At 35.6% G+C, this 13,536-nt stretch overlaps 1 protein-coding gene across 4 annotated transcripts in view; it reads right to left on the bottom strand.

Moving 5' to 3' along the window:
• LOC126966054 (choline-phosphate cytidylyltransferase A-like) overlaps window positions 1–13,536 on the bottom strand; it is a 55,680-nt gene that overhangs the window by 32,314 nt on the left and 9,830 nt on the right. For all 4 annotated transcript variants that reach the window (XM_050809925.1, XM_050809923.1, XM_050809926.1 and 1 more), the window contains exon 2: window positions 902–1,124. In XM_050809925.1, the coding sequence (XP_050665882.1) occupies window positions 902–1,124 (223 nt within the window). The remainder of the gene's footprint in view (window positions 1–901; window positions 1,125–13,536) is intronic.

The following is a 13,536-nucleotide window of genomic DNA, read 5'->3' as shown; positions in this document are numbered from 1 at the left end:
GAAAAAACATCGAACAATTACAATACGTGCGTCACGACTCACATATGCTGCTGACCTCCATCGTGTTCTTGACTTTGGGAGACGTAACAAACACATTCTCCATCTTATTTTCGGCAGTATTCATTATTAATAATTTTGTTTTTACACCAAACTTTGGATCATATATCATTAGCAGGCATGGTCTTTGACACAAAGCCGATATAGGACTGAGATATTAAATAAAAATAGCTGGTTTTAAAAATTAGGTTTTGAGACTGATTGACTGACTGAGACGATTTGCGCAGAGCTTGCAGCGAAATTATAGACGTGTCAAATTGATATAGTTAATTATCCTATTGGATCCAGTCAAGAATGGTTTTAGGATCATCAAATCCCTCATAAAACCAGTTTTGATTGGATCCAATAGGATTGTTAACCAAATCAATTTGAGTACACACGCGTACACCTTTGTAGGATACATTAACATAACCGGGTCTAGTGGTGGGGGAAGCAGGTTTTTTTATAAGTAAATTTGACGAGGCAAGCAAGACATTCTTCTGATTACAATGCAGTGCCGCTTAGGATTCCCGATTGAACCCAACATACTGTGCGGCATCAATTCAGTGCATAACTTGAGAAAACTGTTAAGTCTCATTACCCCAATTATTTCACTAGCTGCGCCTTTAAAACTGTAACGCAATAATGCTTGCACAAATACTCGTGGCAGAAAATGGCGCCGCTGCGGTTTAGCCAAATCTCACTAGGAAAAAATGCTACCGAAAGTGCTAATATCTCAAGTCAATTTCCTAATATGCAAATATCGGGGTTGAGCAGGTTATCAACTGTACAGTAGATCCTGTAGATGGACCACAACCTAAGAGTTGAACTAGACATAGCAAGATTGAAGTGCTAATATGCTTACCACCAACAATGAGGTAAACGTTCGGGAAGACAGTCTTGGCCTGTTGCAGCTGGCGGGCATGTCCCTGGTGGAACATGTCGTAGATGCCGTCCGCGTAGACACGCACCTTCCGCGGCGCCGTGCCCGCAAGAGCTTGCGCCCTCGGGATCCGTCCGTAGTGGACCCGCTCTCGCTCGGCCACAGCGACCGGGTCTGTGCTGAACGGTGCGGCCGAACTTATTGACTGTAAAGAAAAAACAACTTTAAGACAAAACACGCAGTGTTTTCTTACAATATACATTGGTAGGTGATGCGAAAGCATTAAATCCTTTTTCAATAATGTTGCCGGAGTTTCGGAAAACCCATGTCGACATAGAACCTTCCCCGTGTAAAAATTCACACATACTTTATAGTTTGGTCGTGCGGGGAAGAATGATCACTGAGCATCGCACAATGTATCGTGTATTCCATACATGCAGAAGAAGAGAGTAAAACTTAATTTTTCTGTATGGAGTGAAGATATCCAATTCCAGCTACAATTCGACGATGGTTAGCATTTTTTGCATTTGTACTCGATAAGTGACCCGCCCCGACCTCATTCAGGCTGAAAAGTAGTAAAAAGCGTTATGTTAACTGTAGTGTTGAAAACCAACATTGGCAACGATGTCAACCTATTATTACAATACAGCACAAAAGAATATTGGAGAAGAAAAACAAGTAAACACACACGGTAATATAATATAATGATCTGAAGTACCTACTTAATACAACAAATCTTTGACCTTTATCTGTATTGGACTTTGATACCTAAACTTTGCGAGTTACTTCATAATGAAATGCTAATGACTTCGGAATGAGTCTCATACTGACGTCAGATGGCTGCGTCAAATCTTGAAATTAGTAATTACCAAGAGGAAATAGAATAGTTCTGGACTGAGCATACTAACAGAATTGTATAATCTAGTAAATTATAGTGTGCAGTCACTACTTCCTTCAAAACAACAGACTTGAAATCATTAAAAATTAAGTCATCTATATACATAAAATTCTCGTGTCAGTTGCCATACTCCTCTAAAACGGCTTGATCGATTAATACGATATTTTTATGTATATTTGGTAGGTTTAAAAATCGGTCGTAACCTATATTTTAAGCTGAAAAATCTTTTTATTGCAATTTTTGTATTAATTTATATGGCAATACAGCGTTTGCCGGATTATCTAGTTTATTTATAATATATACTTCTTTTTACAGATCATAAATAGTATACCGAGGTCATATAAAGCACTAAGAATAATAAGAAAATTTCATACAATTGAACCAAATATTATGTACGGTTAGAGAATACAAAATGTATAATGTGGTGTTCAGGCAATCAATAAATCAGTCATAAACGAAGCGGCGGGAGCGGCTGTTCGTAATAACAGATAATAAATACGCTTTAAAGATAAAATAATTTATGTTTTACATACAGGTATCGATGTTATTGGATGAAAGTAAATTAATGTCCGCATTCCCTCAGGAACGTTTAAAATTTTCGTCATAAATGGAGTATGAATGATTGATTGAAAAATAAAGGCGTAAATGTGTAGCAAACAAATAAGAATCACATAAATAAATCAAATTATATAAGTTTGGGGTTTCAAGAAAGAACCTACGAATAAATATCTCCACACAATTTACAGCTAATTCATTTGACGCAATTACAATTTAGAAATTAGAAGAATAAGCATTGCATATTAATTGCCAACGAAGCATCTTCCGGGAAAGTTGACTTTCAATAATATTCAAAGTTAGCCTAGAATGTAATGCATTAAAATGAGAAAGAACAAAGTACACAGAATCTGTATTTGGCGTTAATGTGAGAACATAATATATGCCGCTTCACTTTCTAATGGCGAAACATATGCCAAAGTACTACTACTTACGATACCCTGAACGTATAGATTTCCAGTGAAAGTCGTACACTGTGCCGTAATTAATTAAAACTCGATTGATTTTGTAAGTCCTCATCAAAGTCAACATTGTAAAATTGCCAATTGTCACAATATGTTCTTTGGCATTTTTTTCAAACGCCACTTATAAAACAAAAACTAAAGTTGTTAAGAAAACTTGGTAAGCAATTATTGTATTAAATCTAATCTTTACATTGGTTTTTACACTTTACACACATCTAAAGAATCCAGTTTAATTCCAATCTAAAACCATATACAAAATAAAATAAAATTAGAGTAATATATATTCCATTGAAATAATATAAAAGTATGTCATTTTACTTGCACGAGAATGAAAGGAAAGATTTGATATTCAGTCATTTCTGGATATTTTAGTACAAGTTGACGTAGAGGTGCAGTTTTAAGACAGAACTTATCGAGCAATTGAAATGAAAAGTTCTCTTGAAAATACTATCTCCTTTAAACTTCTGATTTTGTTTGCATTCACCAGATTGTAAACATACAATTCAGCTGACATTCACACGGAGAACCGGAAAGGCAGCTTTCAGGGTCACACGCAAAAATGAAACATAACCGGCTTATGAAATTTCCTGGTTCTCCTATTTCTCTCATAATTAAGTAAATGTCAAAAGTATCATTAATAATTATGCCTCGAAAATTGCCGCATATTGAACCAACGGAATCTGTAACATAATATAATCTGTAAAATATCATTCGTCTGTTGTATGTTGATTTGTGAATGCACCAGGAATACAGAAGTGCGCGACGAGTGTAGCGACTACGCTGTTAAGTTTATTAAGCGGGATTCTATAATACTATTAATAATACTGTACTGGCAAAATGTTTATCGCAAACTTATGTAATATACTAAACTCTGTAGTATTTGCGATAAAAAAAAATAGGCAGCTGATAGATGTTGAAACGGTTAGAATTGTATATTTCAGCTACTTTAAATAACTACGCAATATCGTAATGAAAATCGTCGCGTTGTGCATTTGTCCGGAGCGTTAGCCATAATTTTTTTTAATATTAAAAAAATATTTCGTGAAACTAAATCTTATTTACCTTAGTTTTAAAAGGAAAATCGATGTTCCTCTTCAGCAACAAGCGTTATTGGAGACATGGTAATGACAATTTAAGGCACAAAAATGAATTGCTGTTCGTTAGTCTCGCTAAAACTCGAGACCGGACCGATTTGGCTAATTTTGGTCTTGAATTATTTGTGGAAGTCCAGAGAAGGTTTAAAAGGTGAATAAATAGGAAAATGCTGCTAAATTAAATAAAAACAACAAATTTGTTTTTCCTTTGATGAGTCCATACATAATTTCTATGAGAGAATTTATTGACGCACGGTTTGACAGTTCTGGTGTGAAACAATCTCATTACGACAGCTGGGTGCATATTTTAAGAAATAATTTTTGATGTTATGATATATTATTGACAAATTCATATAAAAACATTATTTTATTTATTATATACAGAACAACGTCTGTCGGGTCGGCTAGTTATTTATAATATAAATGACTTTCAAAAAAATAGCTGATATCGATTCTCATGTCCTCTAATACTGATAATTAAATGAATTAATTGGTTTGACAATAGTGAATTTGACATTTGTAAATTTATTGCAAACGAAGCATATGCAATTTTGTGTAAACGGACGTAGACAGACTGATTTAAATATAAGTTGTAATGGAATAAATAATGAAAAAATTTACAGTACTATATTTTTAGGTGTTATCTTAGATAAGGACCTTAATTTCTCTGATCACATTGATAGTTATGAATTTATAGATTTGTTTATACAAAATACAAAATGTTTATTTCCTTTATCAAGTATGTACATAAATCAATATTCTTGATTGGAGCCTCCTTTTAATAGGAACAAACATAAACTTGTTATGCCTACCACTCGGTTGGGTCGAGTTAGTAAGTCTTTTGTTGGAAATTTAAAAGAATTGTTAAAAAACGTTTGTGTGGGAAAGGTTATTATAGCATAAACGATTTTCTTAATAACACCACGGACTGGGAAGAAAGAAAAAAAATAATAAAGAATAATAATAATAATGACGAATAAAGCGAACACCCTCAGGCTCTTTAATTATAAATGTTTATTGTACGATATTACATTGTAATCCATATTTTATATTTAAAAAAAAAAGCCCGTTGAGTTTCTTGCGCCCATTCCTATCAGAAGGCAGTCTCTTTTGAATGGGTGGTAGATTTTGACGTTCAATAAATGATTTTAAATCCTATTTTGAATAAAAATATTTGAATTTGAATTTAAGTACTATAAACGCCTGTGTTAGAAGACTCTGCTCTTCCATAGCTTACTTCTTGTCTGCTCACGATGTTATTAAGTTAGCACACAAGACATTAATACTTATTACATTATTTACAAACAATGAAACATATTCTAATTACTAAGAAGTATAAGAAATAAGATGTATGTGTGCGTTGGGTGTGTTGTGAAGTGATATGAAAGGTGTGAGAGGTATAATGAAGTGTGTGTGAGTCAGTGTGTATTTGAGATGAAATGAGTGAATCTTTTATAAGTATGACTATAATTAAATGTTTGTGTTACTGTTAAATTAATATGATTGTGTTAAAAGTTCTTCAGTTTCATTTATCCAACTTACTAGCATTTTTTTTCATTCATGAAGTTGTTTTGAATGGATATATATTTCCTTGTTTACCCTATTATAAAGCATGGCTGAGAGCTTGCTGTACTGGCGATTTCCAAATCCGGTTTTGGTTGTAGGAATTTTTGAAATGATATAATATATTCTTCTTTTTGATTAAATGTTTGCATCATAGGGAAGAGTTTTAAATCTTTTTCGAACTATAGCAATAATGTATCATTTTCTAACAGACAGAATGTTCTTCGATGACTAAGGAGAATGGCTTCTAATAAGTTATCTTTAATGGTGTACCAAAGATATGTCGCGTCAGTGCCAAAGGACAAGTATGGAAGTCTAACTCTGCAAAATCAATTGCAGAAACAGGGACTCAGCAATTGTGGGCTTTAGGGGCTTTCGCGTCCAGAGCTCATACCACCGGTCGAATTATTCACTAACCTTATATTATATATTTTAGAAAGGACTTGCTCGAAATGTCAATAAATAAGAAAAATTTGTTTTTTACGGCCCATATACTTAAAGTGTAGCCATAGATTTTTCATTATAGTATCACTAAAGAAATAAAACTTCGTGAAAATATTCATTATGATACCGAGCGAGAGAGATTAAAATGGTTACAATCCATTTATATTACATTAAAAAAAGGTTATGGTTGAGCCGCTTTTGTTACTGATAGCGATGTGGCGTGATGTTCTGATAATATGACATCATCGTGAGCACATGCCTCATGCAACTGACGCTGCATTCATTATCTATGTCATATGAAATAATAATCGCAGACAGCATCCAGTTTTCCCTAATGAAAGCAAAAAAAAAACAGAAACCTGGTCCACACTATCAGATCATCTGGCTACTATCAAGACATATATATGCCCACTGTTTGTGTTGATGATTGTAATGGGCAGGTCGTATCAATTACCATCAGCTGAACGTCCTGCTCATCTCGTTCCTTATTATCATAAAAAAAACGTCACGTCAAAATTCTCTACAATCGTTTGAATTGTTTTTATTAAAGATTTAATGAACCTTATCGAAAGTTATTGTTATTTATTGAAAGTTAAAAGTATGACCAGTCACGTTGGCTCGGATGAGATCATGTTATCAGCTGGGAGGGTCAAGAACCGTCTCAGCAGATCCGGTTCAGTAGTTATCTACCTCGTGCTTTAACAATATCATAGCGGGACCAGTATTGAGGGTAATATTTCATAGCGGTACCAGTATTGAGGGTATTAATCACGCCTGATAAATTATAATTCTATATTTTTATTCAAAAGAAAACTACCACCCACTCGAAATTGAGCGCCTGACCTGAGAGGATCGAGCGCAAAAAACTGAGCATGCTATTTTTTATCAAAAATATGGATAACAATGTAATATTTAATTAAAATTTTTAATATTGAATGTACCAAATTAGAATAACCAACCTAGAATTTGTATGTAAGTGCAATAAGTGCAAATCAATTATTGATAATATTGAGTCATTGTTCATCGTACATTAATATTATAATTAAATAGCCTGAGGGCGGTCGCTCCATTCCCAGTCTGTGGTATCATTAGGAAACTCATTTATGTTATAACCTTTAGCAAACAAACGATTTTTAACAATTATTTTTAATTTCGTAACACATTTGTATTATACATTTTAACCGGCTTCAAAAAAGGGGGAGGTTCTCAATTCGTCGGTATGTTTTTTTTTATGTTTGTTACCTCAAAACTTTCGACTGGGGGAACCGATTTTGATAATTCTTTTTTTATTTGAAAGCTGATGCTTCCCGTCAGTTCCCATTGTAATTTGGTACACATCTGACAATGGCATCCATGAGAAAACCATAAAAGCCTTAAATTTGCTATACGTATGTGGATGATAAATTTACGAATAACTCAATATCGCGCCAATATCAATATAGTTATTGTCAAGTAATTGTCGTCGTCGAATATAATGATCAATGGGACGAACGATTAACGACTTACAGTAAGGGTGCGATTTGTGGCAGATTTCTAACTGTCGTAATTGCAAAGCGCTTACGTTCATTGCTGCATTGATTTTTTTTTGTATATCTACACATATTTAGACAAATTGTACTTCAAATCATGACTCGATAATCCTAAATTCCGGAAACCTGCTCTATTTCCGGGAGGGTGACCAACTGTTCCAGGGTGGTGTCGGGTTCCTCGTTCACATGTGTCTTGTCAAGAACGTAACTGAGGTGGGGAGCTTGTCGACTAGGGTAGCGTAATCAATAAATAAATAAAAAACAGCCATTCATTCACACTCCTAAAAAAACCCACTTCAACGTTGTCATGGGAGACTTCATCGCAAAAATGGGCAAACGTAGCGGCGATGAATTGAGAGTGGCGCAATTTGGTTATGGAAGTCGTTGACTCGCGATATACGCAGCCATAATAACTGTATTGTGATTGTTTGAAGGCGGCCATAGACCATAATAAAGGCTCCAAAGTAATCGCACGAGATGTTTCTAGTGGGCAAACCCAACTGACGAAGCTGAAGATCGGTGACGACAGGGTCGCTTTGTCTAAATCCAAACTTTGAAGGGAAGTCGAGAAGTTCTCCGGACAGTTATACACGACCACATATGTTACCAACAAGGCTTAAGACCTAAGAGCCAAATAAACCCGACCAACTAGCGAAGATATCCCAATGTAATCATGGCGGAGAGCATGGAAGACTTAAGCCATATGCTCGATGGCAATATGCTCAATACAGCTTCCCAAGGAGTAAGCTGAAAATGAAAATGGACAAGACGAAGATCATGTCACAAATGTCCATGTTGTACCTACCCCCGTAGCAATTGGGAACTGAACTCTCTAAACTATTGAAGAGCACGTATACCTTGGACAAACAATCCAGTTAGGCAGATCCAATTTTGCGAAAGAGGTCGCTCATCGAATTGAACTCGGATGGGCAGCGTTCCGGAAGCTCCGTAAAATCTTTTCGTCCCAAATACCGCAGTGTCTGAAGACGAAGGTTTTCAACCAGTGTGTGTTGCCAGTTATGACTTACGGTACGCAGACGTGGTCGCTATGGGCCTTATGAGAAAGCTCATAGTCGCTCAAACTTTCCCTGCGAGATCGAATCAGAAATGAGGAGATTCGTAGGAGAACCAAAGTCACCGACATAGCCCAAATGATTGCGAAACTGAAGTGGCAGTGAGCAGGGCACATAGTCTGGCGGACAGATGGCCGGTGGGGCAGTAAAGTCTTCGAATGTCGACCACGTACCGATAGACGCAGTGTTGGTTGGCCCCCCACAAGATGGACCGACGATCTGGTCAAGATCGCTGGAATACGTTGGACGAGGGCAGCGCAGGACCGATCATCGTTGTCTTTGGGGAAAACCTTTGTCCAGCAGCATAATTATTATAAGTATATTTTTTGTAATAATAATATAGCTTTTTGGTTGATTGTAAAAGACTAACAAGCACACAATCCCATGCAAAATTGACACATTAGCAACATCAACATAACAAAATTCTATTACAACGTAAAGAGGAAGCGCGACGTCAGTGAAACAGACTGAGAGACTGCGTCATTAAATTCGCCCTCTTTCATTGCGAACGAATACGAAAATATATACGACAGCTTCTTGATTAAATAATATAATCAGAGTTATAATATAGCGATAAATAGTAGTTATTATTTACCAAAACTAAGAATCTGTGTCCTTTTTGTTTTCTTCTGTTACTTTTGCAATATTTAAAAGAGCGATATCGTCCGCACTTATCTCAATGTAAGCCACACGTTCATTTCATACAATCGCTACCTTTTAATGGGGACATATTTGATCGAAGTTTGGTACTGTTGTCGGTTTATGAATTACAGTCGAGTATTGGACGGTATTAATTAGGGTTTCCTCCTCCAAAAACTAACAAATCGAGACGAAATTTTGGAAAGTGAACTGGAAAGAAATATTCTGAGTCGGACTATTTTATTATATTTATAACTCTTGTCGTATTTGTATACTAGGCATCTGAAGCACGTTCACAAGTACTCTAGAGCACTTCAACAAAGATAACAAAAAAGGCAGAGAGACCTATAACGACCAAGACAAAAAGAGACGAGAAAATTTGTATGGAGGAAGGTCACAATTAATGTTTCCTCTTAATTTTGTACATGATACTTTATAAGTAGTAGTATCTAGTATATTAGAAATGACATCAAAAAGAATTCTAAAGGAATCAATTTTGAGAAAATAAATGCCTTTTATGCCTTTTTATGTCAATTTAGTAATAAAAGTACCTATACCGTGATTTCAATTGTTAGTTGGTACGTTTTGAGATATATGCGTGGTGACAGTGGTCACTGCAGCGTCGTTCTAACCTTAGTTTAACTTACTGTCACCGTTTCATGACAAGATCTTATCTATCCATAGTTATGTCCGATATAGTAATAGTCCAATGCTATCTGTTAATAGGTTATTGAAATGTAAGTAAGCGTAAAAGGATAGATTTGTCTACGTCTAGTAAGTTAAACTAAGGATAGATAGGTTATTGAAAACGGCCGTTAGTAAGACTTGTCATTCGCCTTGCCATAAATTCTCTTCCGTTTCACGGCTTTCCTTCGATGAATTGCTAAATGTTGGTCTACTAATGCGACAGTCAATTTCAGCATAAGCCACATCCGTCAAATTGAATATTTCTTCAACTCGACGCATTCAAATGGTAATTTACAAATGCGGAAAGAATACACGATCTACGGCTGGTTTTTCTAGAACATCACCTGATGTGAGATAATTTATAATATACATATTGTATGGTAATGACCGTAGAGACGACTATTCATATTAATTATTCACAGCAAAGTTTTGAATAGAATTCTTGATTACAGAAATAATGAGCGATACATAACTAACAACCTACATTTATTTTTTGCAGATCATTGAAATAATTTCTCTCGTGTTTGTCTTTGGAATTGTGTTGTTGGTGATGGTAAAATTTAATTGTGCTTGGTTAAGCGTGTGTGTTAAAAAGCCTGGAAGTGTGCTGGCCATGTAGCACGACTGAGTGCCGAAAGATGGACGCTTTTGGCTACCAAATGGACTCAAGAGAGCTAGGGCCCGTTATAAGGAAGCCTACGACGGTTAATGACATTAAAAATTTGGAGAAAATCTGGAAATGACTGGACAGTGAAAGCAAAGATAAGAAAAACGTAGGACTCATAGAGGAGGCCTATATACCTATTACATATACCTACTTACAAGTAATATTTTTATTATTATATGTATTTTAGTGAACATAATTTAGTTTGATATGTAAGTATTTAAATTTAAGAAACAACATAAGTGTTTAAAAAATAACACTATTAAGAATAAGTTAAGAGTGACAGTTGATGATTGTGTGTACGTTACACATAATGTTTCTACGTTAGGGGATAAAAAAGAACTCGGGCACTGGAGCCAAAGAAAGCAAAAAACTATTTAGGGTGAGGCTAAGATTAGCCCAGAATCTAAGGTATTTTATAATGCTCGATATGACACGGATAGTACTTAGAATATTGACTTGTCTAGCTAAATCACTGGTAAAACTCAAGACGAAGCCTTTTGGGGAATGTAAATCATGTTGAACATGAAAGTATTTATTGACAATAGGGACGACAGAACATCGAGGAAAAACTAGCAGATTTGGTATAGTTCAATAAAGATAACGCTCGGTGGCGCAACCAGTCACCGCTACCAACAAAACATATACAGCTCTGAAGAGAGTTACTCACCGGGTGTTCGTATGGTGACGCGACCAGCTCGGACGCGTCATGACTCTGGTGTCTAGTTTGGTAGCTTACGGACACCACTGTGCGCACTGGTTGGTCCACCGTGGGGTCTCGGTGAAATATAGTTCTTAATCGTTTACTAATTAAAACTTAGCAATCTCTATATTGTATACAAGTGCTGCTCCGGCAAACTTGTTTTGCCATATTAATTGAGTACCTACCCCGCGCCCGCTCAGTGTATCAATATTGAATTGTAAGATGTTAATGTCATTGACTGGATAATTTGTCAAAAACACGCTGCATCTGATGGTATAAGTATTAGTCCGATCGTTAGTTTTTGCAGCATAACCAAACAATAAAAACAGCTATACATTTATTAGTATTTAGATTCCAGAGATAGTTTACCAGTAGGAGGCTTCTTTGCACAGGATGCCGGCTAGATTATGGGTACCACAACGGCGCCTATTTCTGCCGTGAAGCAGTAATGTGTAAGCGTTACTGTGTTTCGGACTGAAGGACGTCGTAGCTAGTGAAATTACTGGGCAAATGAGACTTAACATCTTATGTCTCAACGTGACGAGCGCAGTTGTAGTGCCGCTCAGAATATTTGGATTTTTCAAAAATTCTGTGCGGCATTGCATTGTAATGGGTAAGGCGTATCAATTACCATCAGCTGAACGTCCTGTTTATCTCGTCCCTTATTTTCATTAATAAAAAAGTTTTTATTGGCTAGTGAACAAGTTCAAAAACGTGTTAATACTTGATATATAATTGTTAATTCAACTGCGACGTAATAAATTATTAAGGTGAGTTATGCACTATGTCGGTCCTCGTTAAGGCATGGTCGACATTGATATTGCAAAGCCGGTATGGAATGCGGTTCCGGCCGGCGTGAACTGAATTCAATAACCAAATACACTATATACCGCCCAAAACACGTTGCGAAATTTTACATTCGAATTGAATTATCTAAAAATAACAATAATCGTAACTAGAATTAGATTAATTAATTAGATTGCAATTTATTTTTATACTTTTTAGTGCATATTATATCTATTGATTTAGAATAGTGTATTTGAAGTCGATTGTTTTTTTTTTGTTATTTTTTGATTTTAGTGAATTTGAAGTACACTAACCACCAATAATTTGTCTAAATATATGTAGATATACTAAATTTTTCAATGCAGCAATGAATAATCTAAAAATAAATGTAAATTTATCATACACATACGTATAGGAAATTTAAGACTTTTATGGTTTTCTAATGGATGCCATTGTCAGATCTGGACAAAATTACAATGGGACCACATGGGAATCATCAGCTTTAAAATAAAAAAAGAATTATCCAAATCAATTCATCCAGTCGAAAGTTTTGAGATAACAAACATAAAAAAAATACCGACGAATTGAGAACCTCCTCCTTTTTGAAGTCGGTTAAAAACAAGGTCATCCTCCGCGTCTGTATGTCTGTCTGTTCAAACAAAAACTACTCTAGTGATTTTCATTGTTTACACCAATGAATAGCTTTATTTTAGCGGGGACAAACGAGCGTACTGATCACCTGGTGTTGAGATCACCGCCCACCACATTCTCTTACAACACCAGAGGAATCACAGGAGCGTTGCCGGCCTCTAAGGAAAGTGTACGCGCTTAATAAGCACGATTGGAGAAATGCCAACCGGCCCGCTCAACTTCCTGACGTCCAACGAAAACAGAGCTCACCTAACAGTTTTGTGTCTGAACTGTACTGCAGGCATAGAGCTCTGATTCTCGAGGAAGGTTTAAGTATATAAATTGTTAATTTTTTTTATACGTTTTTGTATAAATTAACCATATTTATTGGAGGGTAGGAAAAAAATAAGCCATCTGGTAGCTTTCAACAAAAACCTAAAACTAAATATATATAAATTACGTGACACGTTGTTTGTCCGCGATGGACTCCTAAACTAATGAACGGATTTTAATGGGGATTACTTCATGGAGTGCAGTTTGGTCCAACTTGAGAGATAGGATAGTTTTTATTTCGATTTCGACATTTTATCTATGAGAGAATTTAGTGACGCACGGTTTGACAGTTCCGCTGTGAAACTAAAATTTCATTATAACAACAGGGAGCATGTTTTACGAAATAATTCTTGATGTTTTGAAATATTATTGGCAAAATCCTATAAAACAGTTTTTTTTTAATAATCTACAGAACAACGTCTGTCGGGTCAGCTAGTATATATTGATACACTTTTAAATACAAATAATCTTGCCTCAAACTAAGTATATCCTGTACTATGTGTGCAAGACAACGATATTTTTAATACGATAAACATTTTTAAATAAGCACGGCCT

The sequence above is a fragment of the Leptidea sinapis genome, chromosome 9, assembly GCF_905404315.1.
Source record: "Leptidea sinapis chromosome 9, ilLepSina1.1, whole genome shotgun sequence".
NCBI lineage: Eukaryota > Metazoa > Arthropoda > Insecta > Lepidoptera > Pieridae > Leptidea > Leptidea sinapis.
Note: the sequence above shows the minus strand (reverse complement) of the source record. Positions and strands in the feature narration are given on the sequence as shown.